This window comes from Zonotrichia leucophrys, chromosome 1 (genome assembly GCF_028769735.1).
Source record: "Zonotrichia leucophrys gambelii isolate GWCS_2022_RI chromosome 1, RI_Zleu_2.0, whole genome shotgun sequence".
Taxonomy (NCBI): Eukaryota; Metazoa; Chordata; class Aves; order Passeriformes; family Passerellidae; genus Zonotrichia; species Zonotrichia leucophrys.
In genome coordinates, this window is record NC_088169.1 from 39,969,908 (window position 1) to 39,986,829 (window position 16,922).

The 16,922-nt window shown below is 45.3% G+C and overlaps 1 protein-coding gene and 1 long non-coding RNA gene across 5 annotated transcripts in view; one reads left to right on the plus strand and one right to left on the minus strand.

Annotated features, from left to right (window-relative positions):
• LOC135447325 (uncharacterized) overlaps positions 1–16,922 on the plus strand; it is a 71,751-nt gene that overhangs the window by 19,909 nt on the left and 34,920 nt on the right. The window lies entirely within an intron of this gene.
• CLYBL (citramalyl-CoA lyase) overlaps positions 6,451–16,922 on the minus strand; it is a 165,967-nt gene continuing 155,495 nt past the window's right edge. Inside the window, exons 8-9 of one of the 3 annotated variants that reach the window (XM_064712245.1) lie at positions 7,373–7,472; positions 6,451–7,242 (exon numbers count right to left, since the gene is read on the minus strand). In XM_064712245.1, the coding sequence (XP_064568315.1) occupies positions 7,377–7,472 (96 nt within the window). In that variant the 3' untranslated portion in view covers positions 6,451–7,242; positions 7,373–7,376. The remainder of the gene's footprint in view (positions 7,243–7,372; positions 7,473–16,922) is intronic. The other 2 variants (XM_064712237.1, XM_064712240.1) reach the window with 2 other exon arrangements.

The following is a 16,922-nucleotide window of genomic DNA, read 5'->3' on the forward strand; positions in this document are numbered from 1 at the left end:
TTCCCCCACCTCTTTGGCCACATCTCTGTTAACATCTGCTTTGCAAGCTGTTTTACATGCCCATCTACTTTTGCTTGGAGTTGGTTTTTGTTCAGGCTGCTAACTGGGTGCACCAGAGGAGAAGCAGCATAAGGGCTTCCACAGACAGCTCCGGACAAAAATCCCCTCAGTTGAGCTATGGCCACGGGAAAAGGTGATCTGCCAAGTATTCCAGGGCTGAATGGGAGGCAAGCATGGAAGGGGACCTGTAAAGGCAGAACTCAGTGGGTTCTGCCAGCCTCTCTTCAAATGCCATCAGGAACCTCAGTGCTGCAAAGAGGAGCACACTGAACTCACACTGCAGCTGGGCTTCAGCCCTGTGTTTACTTCTGTGGTGGCAGACATGAAATATGCTGTAGAAGCAAAAAACAATTTCTGCTTTTGCTCCTAATGCTGAGTTATAACCAAACTTAGCTCTCTGCTGATGTCTGCCCTGGTTTTATGCACATTGACTGTATCCAGAGGGAAAGCCCTGGCTTCGATTTCCATACTTGGTTCTCATATGAAATAATGGGGGGAGAGGAGGAGGGGGGAAGATGCAGCTGCAAAAACAGTCAGTGAAACATAAAAATCCCTATTGTTTTGTTGTAGCTCTCGGTGCCCTTCAACTTCTGGGCACAGACAAGACCTCCCCCTGCTCAGGTTCAATACACAGGGGAGCCTTGAGGCTCAGAACTCCCTTCCTACTTTTGCCCAAGCCTTGCTTAGGCAATTGTAGTCAATTGTGCTTTTGTTCACGGAAAAAAATTAGCCCAATGCATGCTAATTTATAGCCAGGGAAGCAATTAAAAAAAAAAAGTTTATTATCCTTTTCCCCCCTGCCTCTCAAATGGAGTGTTACAGCAGCAGGGTTTTTTGGTAAACTTGACACAAACTGATGTCAGTGATGGGGGAGCAAGGCCAGGAACCAAGCACGTCTTTACATCTTCCTTCCACATGAAACGGGACAGCCTTCCAGTTTTCTCTGTCTGCCTATACTCAGGAACGTGCATGCTTTAGGAAAACCGAGGCACAAAGATACACTTATTTCCTTAGGCTTTGTCAGTAAATGTGTTCTGTACACATCACCCTAACATACCCACTTTAAAAAATGGTTGTTAAACATTAAATAAAGAATTCCTAATATAGTCACAATGTAGAGACATATTTACCTTTTATTACTGAACTTACTGCCTGCCTTTTTCTGTAAATTATGGCATATTCTTAATATTCAACAAAATGTCAGACACAAACTAGTCTATATGATGAAGCAAGTTAACACAGCTTGCCTCTCCATTTTGCAACTCTTTGCAAAACCTTAGAACTGCACCAATAGAGGGTTTGCCATTAGTACAGGACTGGCCTTTTCTTTCAGGAGGAACTAATTGAAAAGAAAGCAGCAGATCTCTCTCCCTACTACATATTTTAAGTGGTCTCTGAGCAGAGTCATGATGTGGAGCTGGAAGTGCCTGAATGCTTTCGAATGAGCAGGAAGCTTTCACCAGTGTGACCAGAAGTCACACAGGGCAGGCAGGGATGAGCTCCTCATGAGGCATCTCATGGGCAGAGACCACAGCTCTTCCTACACTCCCACCCAGCACAGAGCTGAGGAACCTTCCTCCAGTAGCTCACAGTAAACCACAAACCCTTCCCTGGTGACTCAGGTGCTGATGATTGAGGAGAGTGGAAGTGATTTTTCCCCCTGGCCTGTGCTCTCACTCAGTAATAACAGTGATATAACCAGGCAGCATTTTCACATCCACTGCCACTGGTTTCCCTCTCATTTTGCAAGTATTTAATTCTGTGTTGCTCAAGCAGAGGCCTCTTGGTGACAAGTCTGGAGGCAGGGCTGTCAGTGATGGTCAGATTTGCAGAGATACATGCACTACTGACTGTATCTAAGCTACATTTTAAGGGAGAGCAGGACATGGAGAGTTAACATAAACCACTTCCACTGGCATCCCATAGAGCAACAGACAAACACAAACACTACTTAATGTATTAGGGACTACTGCAAAAGCAGGCCAGGAAGGAAGTCAGGTATCTGGAAGCCTAGGCTAGCTCTTCCCAGCAGCATGAACATCTGCCATAAATTCTAGGTTATTGCAGGCATGTGTCACACAGAGACAAGGCTTTTACCTTCAGCAAGCTTCAGCTCAGAAAATTCTTAACAGGTATTTGTGCTTGACAGCACAGCTTTAATAACATTAGCAGCACTAGAAGAAGCAGGAACAAAATTGTAAACAGAAGATCCAAAGCTACATGGAATCGCTTTTTAAATTAAAGAGGCCCAAGAAGGTGGCATAGGCATTTATTACTCCTCATTCTCATCAGGATGATCAGTTTCAAATGTTGCCAGCAGGCAGTGGGCACCTACAGCAGCCTTAGAGACAGGGCCTCTTGCACTTCTGAAGGCATCATTCTGAGCATCACCTTATGGTAATAGCCTTGATATCACATTTTGGGAGCTTCAGAATGAATTGGGGAAGCAATAACCCTAAACACAGTGAGGCTGTCTGATCTCTCCCCTGCTTGAAGTAGGGGCATAATCAGGGCATTTCCACTGTGCATCCCATTCCCTGCAGCCCAGGGTGAGCAGGAAAGCCCCCGTTCAGTTCCCACTGAGGGACACCCAGTGCTGGGAGGCAAAGGGAGCTTTGAGGAACATCATGAGGGACCCAGGTGGGGATGGTGAGGAGGAGGGAAGGGGTGATGGAAATGGAGAGCACGAATTTCTGTGCTGTCCCTTGCAGGCACCTTTGGTGTCACGCTGGAGTTAGTGTGTGTGAGTGAGTGTGTGAGAGTGAGTGTGTGAGAGTGTGAGTGTGTGTGAGTGAGTGTGAGTGTGTGACAGTGTGAGTGTGAGTGTGTGTGTGAGTGTGTGTGTGTGCACCACTCTGCGGGTGGCCTTTCCACGGGCAGCCGGGTCCCCACTGAAGGGATGCTGTGGCTCTGAGGGTGGCTGGAGGAGCCGTTTTGGTGGCAGAGTAATGGGTGTGATTAAATCACCTCCTCCTCCTTCTGCCTTCCTTCCCCTTCCCTTCCTCCTCTGTGTCCAGCGCTCCTGGCAGCAGCCCAGGAAGTCATGGGACAGTTCTGGTCCCTGCGGACCGACCATCCATTTATCCATCCGTCCGTCCATCCATCCGTCCGTCCGTCCCACGCTCTGTCCCGGGCCGCATCCCGGCGGTCCCGCGGAGCTGCGGAGCGCTCCGGGAGTTCCCGCTGCCGCTTCTCAGCTCCGGGCGGCCAGGACACCCCTCCCGTCTGCGGGGCACCTCGTGGTGCAAGTGCCAGCACCCCAAGGCCACCCGAGCACCCCAAGGCCACCCGAGCACCCCAAAGCCGCCCGAGCACCCCAAAGCCTCCCGCATGCTCCCCCTGTCCCGCCGGCGCCGCTCCCCGGGGCTCCCCCGCCGAGCGCACACTCCCCGGCCGCAGCGATGGAGAAAATAGAGGATCATGGACTTGCCCGCACGAGCTTTCATTCCCTTCTTCCCACTTTTTAACCTTTATATCAGTTGTTATAAACTAGCCCTGCCTCGGGACTGTGCTGTGCTCTGAACCCAAGGGAGGTGAAGGTGGGAGAAGAGGGTTGGAGGGATGGGATGGATGAAATGCAGTCAAAGTTGGTTTCCCCCCTCCAGACCCCCCCCTCCTTCTCCTCCAATTCAAAATCAGGAATTACTGCCCGAGGAGCAGATTCTCCGTTTTATTGGCTCGTAAAAAAAAAAAAGTTTTCAAAGCCTAATTTCCACCAGATACATTGATTTTCCGTTGAAAACAGAATTAAAACAATAAGCGCGAGTGAGTGCCATTAAAGCTAAACCATTTCTGGCCGTTAATCACGGGAGACAAGGATTAGAAAAGTCAGTGAAGGAGCGCTGGGTTTGAAACGCAAAAATCCGGAGTTTAGGAAGAGTAAGCTTAGAGGCGGCTGAAGCAGCTTAAGAAACAAGGGGAAACCCTTAATAAGAGTTAAAATTCAATGTCAGGTTACTTGTCGATATTGCGAGGAATACGCCGTTCCTGCAAGGGATTTGTGGTTGTGAAACGCATCCCCTGCTAAAATACCGTTTGATGTTCGTGTCGAAGAGAAAACCAAACCAATCTTTTTTTCCTTTTAAGTCCCGATTTCAAAACAAAAAAACTCCCGCCAAACTAAAACCAAGCAAAAAAAAAAAAAAATCCCACTAAATTTCCAATGTGATCTTTGAAGAGTTTTCCTGGAGATATTTGCTTCAAACCTCACAGGCGCAGTACCCCTGTGTTCCCGAGGTCTCCCTGCCCTCCCTTCCCCCTTTTCTGCTGCTTGGATGGACGGCAATGCCCGGCTAAATAATTGCTAGAATTCGAAAAAAAAAAAAAAAAAAAAAAAAAAAGAAGAAGAAGGAAAAAAAAAAAAAAGCCGGGAAAATGCGCACCAGCATTCAGGTGCTAACCTACTTATTTGAAAGCAATTTATTTTCCATTTTGCCCGTTTTCCCCCTTTAAAACAGAACGCTGAAAGAAAGAATAAGTGCTTTAACATTTCAGTGTTGTGCTCTGGTAATTACTTTTTCACTTTTCCCCTAAGTTCCAATGTGAAAACCTCACAGGGGGGTCTTTGCTGTAGCAGGGCTACAGTTCCCAATCCCAAGCGCAAGATCTGCAATTACAAACCCATTCGGTGCCCTTCCCTATCATTAATATGCACAAAATCCTGCTGCTAATCTTATAATCTGTTTTGTTTCATCAATTGCTTGCCTAGCACCAGGCGGGAAAGAAAAAGAGAGAAAGAAAAAGAAAGAAAGAGGAGAAGAATAAAGCCGGAAAATCACGGAAAGCTTCAGAAAGTAAACGGAAAAGCCAAATAAATTGGATTTTATTTTTGATAAAGCAAAAATCGTTAAGGCTGTTAAAAGGAAGCGGGTTTTTCCGCTGGAGGGGTGGGTGTCCGGGAAATTTAAGGAAAAATCGGAATATATCCAGCATTTTATTTGCATATTAGATTTCTCCGAGTGCGGGTCACGAAGTTCCTTCAGCAGTGAGCTGCGGAGGAGGGAGGGGGCGCGTAAACACCTCGGCAGAGTGTATTCCCCGAGTGCATTCCCAGAGTGTATTCCCATCCCTTCTGTTTGCGGGGGGAGGATGCGCCGGGCGCGGCCGAGCCGCGGGTGCGGGTCCGGGGCGCCCCCACCGCGCCCTGCTCAGCCGGGGGCTCAGACTCCGCTAAAACAATCAAGACGTTCGCTTCTGAAATGGTCCTCATCCTACTCCTCCCCCCACCGCTCCCTCTTCCTGCGCGGTATTAAGGGAATAAAACCATCCACACCACACGCGTCCTATTGAGATTAATGTAAATACTATCCCCATCCTCCCCCCCCCCCAAAAAAAAAAAAAAAGGAAAAAAACCCAACTCACACCAAAGAAAAAACCAGCCCCAAACAACCCTTATCTCATATATCTTATTCTCCGTGCCCCGCGCCAGGCCCCGCCGCCGCCTTGCCGTGCACCTGATGATTTATTAACGCAATCTGCGGGGAGAGCGACACGCGTGCCCGGCCGCGGCTCGTCCCAGCTCATCTCCTAAGTAATTGTTTCTCATTAGTTCTGATAATGTTTTAATAGCGCTGCCCGTAATTTAGCCAGCCTAGAATTAATAACGGAGAGTGTCCTGAAACGCGCGGGGATGGGGGGGAGCTGCTCTATAAGCAGGTAGTCTTTAATTAATCAGATTAGCCCGGAGGTCCCCGCGCTGTAAGGGATGCCCCGGCAGCGCCTGGGACGGGACCCGGGGGGCGGAGGGGGAGAGGGGGATCGGCCCTGGCTGCTCGTCCCCAACTCCGCCAGGGGCTGCGGGGCTCTCCCGGGGCCTCCCGGCGGGCAGGACGGGGCTGAGCTGCGCTCCCGGTCCCGCTGCCGCTCCCGTTCCCGTTCCCGCTCCCGGCCCGGCCCCGCCGTTCCCGGGGGAGCCGCCGAGAGGCGCTCCCGCCGCCCCCGCGCTTCCCTTCCCTCGCTGCTTCCACGGGCCGGATGGTGGGGTTCTCCCTCCCCCCTTTTCCTCTCCCCTTAATTAAACTGAAAATAACCCAAAATAAGTTGAAAGCGCTGCTCGGAGACGGAGGGGAAACACACTAAGCGGGGAAACGGGAGGAATAAGGCACTGTGGCTCCATATGTGAAATGGCCATGGAGGCGGTGAGAAATGAAACTAAAAAACAACTGTTTTCTATTTACAATTTTAAATAAACAGAACAGCCTTCCCCGCGGTGTTTGTCTAAGTGCAGCAGCATTGCTGCTGTGTAGGTCATGAAAAGGTTGGTGCATAGTTTAAAACTTCCCATTCTGTTAATTTCTTAAAGAACAGTCGTTCATAGTCTGAGCACAAAAGCTCATGATTTAATGAGGAACAGAAACAAAATCTCTGATTGTTGGTGTTTCAAACTTCATTGGAGTCCTCTGGCAACCACAAGTTGATCCTCTGCAGCTTCAATACCCTTTAGCCCTCCATATAAGAGTACATGCTGAATAGAGGACAATGCCTGGTTGTTATGTTTATTTACCCTTACTACAAGCTGGGTTAACCTCTTCAAAACAGCTTTACTAAGCCCGTTAACCACACAGCCCACATGATCTGTAGCCGTATCCCTAATGTGATGTAAATCTGACTCGAGACCATATGCACAAGTTCTGCTGCATTGTGTCTCCAAAAACTACAAGTTTATTGCCGTCCAACCCTTCCCGGGCTGGACGCTTCCAGGAGGAAACTCTCTGAATAGAGACTGCTTAAAAAAAGGGAGAAGAAAGTCAAGAGTCCTGCATTGTTGGAGCATTATTTTTAATGGCTGTTGCACACTTACAGAAGGGCAGTGTGGAGGGAAAGCAAAGCTCACAAAGGGTAAAGAATTTCATCGCAGTTATTTCAACTGGTGCGTAATTATTTGAGGCTTTCTCCTTTCTGCCAGGAGTTCTGCATCAGAGCAGGAAGAAGCACAGAAAGAAATAGAAAAAATTGAATTAGTTTCCATCTGCTCTTTAACAGAGCTCAGGGCTCACGTTTTGCCTTTCTCTTTCTCTGAAGTAATACTCCCACATTTGCAGTAATTACTGTGATGTCACAGATTTGATGATGTAACTTCATTGCAGGCTATGAGTAGAACACGGGCCATGCAGCAGTGAGCAGTGGTTTGAGTTGGGAATAGTTTTAGCAATTAGCAATTCCAGCAAGCAAACTATGACAGATCTGCAAAATGGAAATGAATTTCTGTTTAAGCCTGACGTCTTTAATTTTACACCCCCCTTCCCCCTCCCCAAAGTATTACAGTCATCTTTTAAAACAGCTCCTGGGGCCCCATGGCGAGAGTTTCATTTACCAGCTCATTTTTTCTTGATGGCTGTGGCAAGTGTAACAATGTTCTGTGCCTGCTTCAGTAATGGCATGTCGATCATGCTCCCGCGGAAAGTAAACGCTCCCTGGAAAAGAGAGAATATGAACTTCCTGAGACACCTTAGGAAATTGTAGTTGCCCTGTCTTGCTCTTTACAAACACATCTGTTTGCCAAGAAACATCATCTCCCTCAGAAATCCTGAAGAAGTTTTAGGAGACAAGCTCACCGAGACAGGGCAAGTGCATTTAAAGAAATGTGAAGGGCAGCAAGCTCTCCAAAGGGGAGGCAAAAAGAGAGAGAAAAAGAAGCCCAGGGTGCAGCTGGCCTGTTTCAGCCTCCCTAGCTGGCAAACACCGAGGGCCAAGAGCAGTGAGGCCGTGTGTGCCAGCTGGGGAGAGGGGCTGGCAGACCCCACACTGGCGGCAGCTCTGTTCCCCACCTCTGGCATCACCATCCAGCATCCAGCAGGGCTGTGCCACAGGGCCAGTGGGAAGCTGCCTGCAGAGAGAGGAAAAGCCAGAAGTTTCCTTTGTCAGCAACCAGCAGTGGGTGTTTGTGGGGATGGAGGGAAGTTTTCTGGACTCGGGGGTTTGCTGAGGTTGTGCTGCTGCTGCTGCTGCACCTCTCCATCAGTGCTAAAGACAGGCTGGGCCTGTGCTGAGAGCCAGGGACTGGGATGAAAGCTGAAATAACTAAATGGGTGGCACAGTAATATTGCCCAAATCTCCTCTGGAGCCAAGGTAAAGCCCACCTGAGCACCACACACAGGGAATTTCCCCAAATGGATGCAGAGCTACTCTGTGTGCCTCAGCGGTGGCGATCTGAGAGTCAGGACAGGTTTCAAAAGTCACTTTGTATTCCTAAGGATTTTTTGTTGGTACCATGGTGACAAGTTTAAAACAATTAACTACGAATCATAGTTAAATCTTAAACAGAAGACATATACTTTAAATAGTGCCAAACCAGACTTGTTCCCTTAGATGCTTTAATCCCCACTGAGGTAGGATTTGGAAGATAAAACACTGCATTAAGACATGCTGAAGTTCAACAGACAAAAAAAAAAAAAATCTTATTTGCAATTCTAACAGTATTTTGGCACATTAAAAAACCCCTAAAAACCAAACCCAAAAATCCAAGTGCAAAGGTGCAATCCCTTCCCTGAAGAACTCAGAGCTGAGCCCCAGCAGTGCATGGGGTGGCTCTGAGAAGCACTGCACACCCTTTGAATGTCCTGCTGCAATCCGTACGGGATCACAGGCTGGCCTTGGGTTTGACAGTGAGCCAGGCTAACCAGGAGCAGCACATGTGTCTGTGCATGAGCAGTGCATGAGAGAAATGCACAGAACAAACCTTTTTCTAGTTTTCATTTGAGGCTTGATAATTATTAAATAGAGGACTCCAGCAAGTAAAGTGAAAACAAAACCCATTTACAAAAATATTTAGGAAATGTGTTGCTCCAGTGGCATATCTAGCTAAACTGAAGCAGCATTAATTCAATACTAAATCATGTTCTGGAATAATTAAGATAAAAATCCACCTTAAACAGTAATCTAACACAAATCAATATTCTTGCGTATAAGAGCAGGCTGCATTAAAGCCATTGAAAACATAATAGTAAAACCAATTATTTTATTCAAAGTAGATTTTCCTACTATAATTTGCAATATTTAATGTAGGTTTGGAGAATGGTAGTGACAGATACTCAAGGGTTGGTGCTTCAACCATCATTTTTTTTGTGTACTGAGCAAACAAGCAATCCTACTGTACCCCAACACCAACATCAATATTATTGTATTTCTACTATTAATAATATATCACTTCTAATTATAGTTACATCTCTGTAGTTTCCAGTTATACTTTTAAAACTTTAAAGAAAATGCAGTCTCAAATGATTAAATTTATTAATGGTTGTGAAAAAAATAGGAACTAAGTAAACACTTTATGACATAGAACTTATTTGAAATAATTCAGGTCTATGCAGCGATCACAAACTGCAAGGTAGATTTTTTAACTGTAAAAAAAGTATCCTTTACCTGTCCTTTTTTTTTTTCTGTAGGCATCAGTAATGCCTATTCAGTAACAGCTAATTCAGTGACAAAATAAGAGTAGAGCTAATTCAGTAACAGCTATTGCTTAGAGAAGAAATTTGCATGTGGGATGACAGTCATATGTAGAAACATGTTGAATCATCTTTCAACAAAATCATCTTTCCTAGTTCTGTAAAAGGCTGATTTAGGAGTACAGCTATCCTAAGTACCTGCAATGGTTTGCAGAAAGAGATGGGTGCCTAGCATTGTCAGTTCTGATCTCTGGTGGTCCAAACCATGGCTGGGAGGGTCTCAACCCTGCCACTGACTGGATACAGAATGATCTAAAGTCAGATACCCCTGCAGGTACCTAAGCTGTACCATGATGAATCTTGGCAGAATGTCTTTATACAGCAAGAGTTAATTGAACAGCAAGCTTGTCCTCTCTTCATTAAAGTAGTATGTTTAAAAGGAAAACAGGCTAATGGTGTGTACATGGACACACAAACACTGAACCACGTGAGAAACACAGCACATTTCCTGCTTGTCAGTGTGCAGCTGTACTGCGGGTTGCTAGGAATTTGAATTCTTGAAGGAAAAAATGCCTTTTTTTTTTTCCCCTAACAGCAAAGGGTAACATGAATTTGGCTTCTCTGCCTGCTCACTCTGAGGCTTATTTTCCCCCTGCTAATTTGCAGTGTTGAGCTAAAGTCCAGAAAAAGAAACTAATTTTAATGCCATTGAATATACCCTATTCACTGACTCTCTTTGCACCCACAGGTTTCAACAGATAGGAAATACCAGTAATTACAGCTTTGTCCCCATGCTCTCTTTTCCAATTCTGCTAGACGAAATTTGCCTCTAGCATTCTTTTGATTTTCTCTCACATGAATATAAAGAAAACAAGACTTTCTATAAACACCGTTTGCTTTGATAGCATTAATCTGGGGATTAATTTAGCCATAGATCTAAATTTTGTTTTTGGCTAATTTTCTCAACAATCTCACACTTCCAGTCTGTACCTAGATTTCCAATAGTTCTGCTATGGGACTAAGGGCCTGCTTCTAAGGAAGCTTGCAGCATGAACAGGAGCAATGGCAGGTGGGTAAAGCAGGGCTGGGATTTGCTTCCATCATATTTGGTGGCTGTGGTTCTTACTCACCATGCAATCATATAAATCATTCAGAGGGAGCCTTTTCAGAAACATGTAAAGTGACCGTGCCATCAGACTAATCAAATGTGTCATACCTGCCTTGGGAAGAGAGAGGCCTTCCAGGTAGAGGCTGATGGAGAAGTGGGGAGGAGGAGCATGCAGGCGGCAGAGCTGCAGATGATGGGCACAGCTTCTGGGTGGCAATATCTGGATGCAAATGCCTCAGCTGGGATGAGAGGTGGGGGAATGGAGGACAACTGTGGCACTCACCAGACAGCAGTCTGGAAGTGTAGCCCTACTGAGGAATGGGCAGATCCACGGGCCAAAGACAGATTGGTGTGCCCCTGTTTAAAGTGGCACAGCACAGATTCTGCTGTGCCTATTGAGTGCCATCCTCCATGCAGCCACACAGAGAATGTGCAGAAGGCAAAGCCCTGTGAGAAATAGGGTGACTTTGGTCTGCAGTGTTTGGGAGCTGTAAGGGCACTTTGGCTGGTTCAACTGCACGGCTGTGAAGGCAGCACAACACAGCAGAAGGGTTTGTAAATACAAAATGTCTGTGCTCCCTCAGCCTGATGGCTCTACAGCTCTGGCAGGGCAGACTACCAAGGAGGAATCAAGGCAGAAAGTGAATGGACAGTGTGCCCTGTTTGGGTCATCATTCAGACTATCTAAAAGTCCTTCCCAACTGATTGACAAGCAAGGAAAGACTCAAGGTTTTTCCTTCTGGCATGAAGTATTATTCACAGTGACATTTAATGCTCTATGGGGACAGTCGTAACATTTTTGAAAAATAACAGCAATTTATGCAAGATACAGGCCAGGCTGACAAAGGCCTTAATAGCTCTACTTCAAATGTCAGTATAACCTGAAGAGCTGTGAGGATGGGAAAAAGAAGATTTAGCAAATACAGAAAACAATTGCAAGTGAATTAAAATTATAGACAGCAGTTAGTGTTTTTTTTTGTTTTTGTTTTTTTTTCCCCCTCAGAGGTAATGGCAAATTATAATCTTGGAAAAATGGAAATTGACAATGGTCAGCTCCAAGTGATGCAAGGATCCAGCCTGCAGGCAAGAGAAGCCATAAGGCACATAAGGCATAGCTGACAGAGAACAGTCATTTTCACAGGTCAGGGCATGAAGATACAGGTTTGTGATATAGGAGGGTAAATCAGTTGTGCAATAAAAATACCAAACGCAACAAATTTCCAGGTGGTTGTGGAGACACTGAAGAGATGCAGAACCTAACTTTGCAGCACACAAGCCTGTCAGATTTTATGCTTGTAACATACGAACCTCCTCTTAGATAAATGCAGCCACTCCAGCACAGCTCAGATCTGGCAAAGCTCAACATGTAATTGAGGGCTAGGGCTCTTCTTTGACAACTTAGAATGCAAGCCTGGTCGCATGCTGCCATGAATCTTGAAGATGGCTCTTGTTACCTGTATGTCATCTTGTTATCTATATGTCATCTTTAAAGATTTCCTTTATTTATAAGAAATGACATGTATCAAGTCACAGAAAGAGTCTCTCTTGGTCTGTCATTTGCCATGGCAAAAGATGAGCACATTATTGCAATGTTTCCTAGAACATGAAGACCTCCTCTTTTTGTGTGTGTCCTTCCTGTATTCGGGAACATTTACTTTGTGGAACTTTTGGGAGTGGTTAAGAGCTTGGGAAATCTGTAAAACCACTTCATAACCAGAGTAATAGTGGTTTCTAGTGGCAAGAAGGTTTTTACCTTTCTAGAAGTTAAATGGACAGGATTCAGGGTCCATTATTTCAGTGTTGTCTAGGGATCAGTATTCTCTGGTGGAACCAGGAGAGGGGAAGAAATGATACAGGTGCTAGTGTTTACCATGGGTGTAATGGAATGGTGTTAAATATGGAAATGTGTTGACTTTGCACAGGGGATGGACAGAAGGGCAAGTGAGGTACCCTTGTGTTTTTCCATAAGATCAGGGAATGTAAAGTTTTATACTTCTTCATCTGTACTGAAACCTTTTTTATGATACACAATGTTACACGAGGTTTTACTCTCACCATACTGTATTACTTTATGTACTGTTGGATTAAGGAGAGAAATAAGCAGAGTAAAACTATCATGATACAGAACATTCAAGGCACCTCTTAGTAATGTGACACAATTATCTCTGAGTTGCGTATGGAAGTACTTGAGTTAATTAAAGTCAAACAATAATTGTTCTGGGACATGTGGGACAGTGATGAGACGAGCTAGTCCCCTTTGGCTGGCAATACAGAAGAATTAGATGTACTCCTGCACCTGCCAATGCTTGCAGCCTTTTCCTCAGCATTTGCTCTATCTGTGGTTACCTGTGCCTCTAACCACATCCATCCCAATGACTGCAATGAGCTCACTAAGGGGGTTACTGCAGGCTCTCAGTTCTTAGACCACTGTAATCTATTAATCACCCGCATTGGTACTGAATATGAAGATTGTATGCTAAAGTATGTACAAAAATAAGAAAGTATGTAAATTCTGAAGTACCAAATAACTCCTGTAAATTCCAAAAAGTCAGCTGGCTCCCTGTCTGTTGGCAGATGGGACTCCAAGCACAAGCATTGGTTTTGACATCTCTGTGCTCTCTTTTTGGAACACTGCTGTGGTTCCACTCAATCATTGTCCAGCCTTTGCTGATAAACCTGTGATTTGATGCCTTGATCGCATCATACATGTAGCCAACAACTTTAACTCCCATGTGACAGTTGCCAAGATTTTCTCAAATATATTTATATAGGTTACATTAATATCGTGGCTTGTCCACAGCAGAAAAACCCCTAATTGTCCTGCATGAGATGAAAGAACACAACTAATTGTGCTAAGTTAATTTGGAATTTAACTAATAGTACTTGGTTAATTTGTTGTGTGTGTCCATAGACGGGCTGTCCTAGGTCACTGTGTAGAGACAGCTAACTCTTCCAAAGCAGCTTACTCTGGGAATCTAGTCAGGGTACTCAGATGGCAGGCTTGAAGGGGCTAGGGAGTTCTGGGAGTAGGCAAGGCTTTGGCATGGGGGACACTCTGGGTAGTTAGGCCAGTGAAAAAAAGGAAAAGCAAGACAAGATAATGTCCCAGGAAACAGCAATATGGACAAGAAATCACCTGCTGCTGAACTTTGAATTAAGTATGGGTCTAAAATAGGGATTATGCGATGGTTATGAAATTGCCCAAAACCCCTCTTCCACTACTCAGGGGACTACTGACTGTATGACATCTCACAAGTGAGGGGAGGTCCTTGGACAGAACTCTGCTGTTGCACAGCTAGAAACAGTGCCCCACTGGGGGCTGGGGCATTGGGTTTTTTCCAACTACTTTTCTCAACACTTTTACAATACTTCCCTTTGCAGACCACATCCCTGCAGAGTGTGTGGCAGTCTGGTTATCCCCTTGTCCTACTGGGCTGTTTTTGGAGGGGATGTGCACCTAGGACACGGGGGAAATGGGTGTAAAGGAACCAACAAACCAGCCACCCTTCTCTCCTCCAGCCCCTTGATCATTAGGAGATGTCGTGAGTCAGAGAGAGCTCCCTCACTGCTCTGGCAGCACGGGCCAGAGGCTGGTGTGAATACAGCCTTTGTGTAAATCAGTAATTATGTAAGTGCCCTTCCAGCCCCGGTGACCTGTGTCGGCACTCGCGGGCAGCGCCAGGCTAAATGGAAATGGGCAGAAGGGCTGATGCCAGCTGGCCAGGGCAAACCTTGTGTACCCCCTAACCCATACAGACAAATGGCTTCAAGTCCACAGACACAGGAAATCTTTGATCCACAGTTATCTGAGACACTAATTCTTCCCATGGTAGTTCAGTGTCTCACCCACTTCTGAAACACAAAGGTCTAGCTATGACTTTTTGGAGACACCAAAGGAATAAATGCACTAAAATCTGCTTGAGTCTGAGAACATTGCCTCTAATCCTGTAAAATATTAGCTGTTATAAGGCAATAAGAGTTTTGTGTTCTGCAAGCAGGGCAGATTTGGTCTTCCGAGGAGGGAAGGGAGCAGGTGGATGGCAAAGGCTCCCCCTAAAAAGCATGGCATTCATGAAGATAATTCCCCTGGGATTAATGAAAACACACGTTGTTTGAGTGACTCCCTGCAGAGGAAATTTGGAAGTCTTTGCTTTGGGGCTTAAAAAGAACGCTTGGATTTGCTTACAGGTAATGAACAAAGGAGAAGAGGAGCCTGGTCACAGCAAATGGCATTGGGTCTGTGCCTGGGGGAGGAGTGATTATCCTCAGTACAAAGGAATGATTTCTCTTGAAACAGAAGGTTGAGACCATATTTTTGGGGAAGTCAAGAGCTAACAGCTGTGATGGTGCTGAATGCAGGTTTAATTAATTTTTTTTTTCTTCTGCAAGTTGTAGCCAAAGAGCTGTCATAAAGAGCTGGGTCATGATTCTACCTTCTCATAATGAACTTCCAAAGGTTAGTGAGCTGCTAGGAGGTGTTCAGTGAAATCTGGGTCAACTGAGAGTATGTTCCAGGCTGTGACAAGATAATGCCTCTCTCTCTTCTCTGCTCAGGCCTGTCCTGCCTTCAGAGCAGGCTCACACACAACTCTGGCTGTCTTGAAGGGTCTTTGCAGTAGGTAGGAATGCCCAAGTAACCAGGGCAGTCACATATGACAAACTGCAGACTTCACAGGCAGTGAGCTGTATGGACAAAGCTTTTTGGGCCACATATTTCCGTAGCTTCTTCCCATGGACCTTTTCACATTCACCCCTTTTCTGTAAAAACATTATGGGTGGAAAAACACTTGTACACAAAATCTCTGGGGAAAAAAGTGATCCTTGAAAAGGTTTGTCAAAGATATCTTCTTGGCAAGAGGAGATGCTCAGTGGGTCTCTGATCTGTTGAAGCGTGCATAGAGAGGGAATTCTGCAAAGTATCATCACCATTAAGTTTCTGTAACCTTTTTGCTGATATGTAGAAAACATTAGAAATCACTACCTTTTGTTTCTTTTTGCCAGTGTAATCTTCCACAGGAGTAGAAGTAGTCAGTGAGTTCAGAGGATAAATCAGTTTGTAAAGCCAGAAGCAGGCCTGTTTGTTTGAGATAGGCTTCTGCCTCTAGGAGCAGATGGAAGGACACAAAAGGTCAAGAAAGAAAGAGCAACAACCACATGAAATAGAGATTGATTTTTGCCTCAAATAACTCCTGAGCAGCAGTGCAAGAACTCTGACAGAAGAAACCCTTTCTAAAGCTCAACAGGTAGAAAGGACTTTGTGATCCTTCAAGTCCACAGTGGGGCAGGAAAGATGAAGAACAAGGACCTACAAGGTCCTTCATTTCTTCTCCACCTGGCAGTACTGCTTCCAGCCCATATATAAGGGTTTTGCCCTGCTGGGTGAGCCAGACAAGCTGTTTTTCCATCTTACAGTCCCCCAAGCTCCCTGAACCACCAGGGACAGCCCTTTCAGCTGGGGTGGGCCTGGGGATGCTGCTTGGTCCAGCGCCAGAAACTCCTCAGGCCACCAAAGTCTCTCCCTCTGCCTGAGCAAAAAATCTATTTAACATCCCTGAATGAAAGGCAGATAGGAGGGTTTTTTATTGCTGTCTTTGCATTTTCTTTAGTTACCTTCTTATTGTGGTTGCTGCCTTCCTGTGTGCTTCTCTAGAGGAGGAAGGAAAAAAACTAAAGAAGCGGAGGAAAGTTCTAGAAATCAGGAATACCCTCCACTGGGTTTCATTCTCTGTCTCATACTGTATTGGGAACGGAAGAATCCTAGAGAGCACACTTGCTGCTGCCAAGCAAATCTTTATTTTATAGCACAAAAGCAGCTTCCTGGACAAACAGCCTATCCAACCATGCATTTTTTCTCCCTAGTGAGCATCATGGTTATTATATGGAAAAGTAAAAAGGAACAGATATTAAGACTTAAGCATCCTTAGATGACCTTCATTTAGTAATTTCAAATTAACCTGAGGTTTATAGTCATGGAAGCAATTTGTTAAATATAAACTAGAAAATGCAATCTGAAAGTAAATGACTACAGGGCACAGAGACAGCATTTGATACTGAAGGGAAAGGTAGCTGTAAAATACAATGGAGTTGAGGAAAATAATAATAGTGAGGCTTGTTCTGCCAACAAGCATGGAATTGCCCATATTTTTGTATTCTGTGTTTTTTCTAATTTCAGATTCATTTTCTGAATAGGATTGAACAGCCATTTTTTACTGTGATTCTCTATTTCAACCAACAGAGCTTCTGCAGACAGCCACTCCAGGTCCCTGGAAAAGCTGGCTAGCACAGAGAGGAGTGAAAAGACAGCAAGACTGCTGCTACTTAAATTAACTGAAACAATATTTTGGCCGTACAGGCTTCTGAATTCCCTC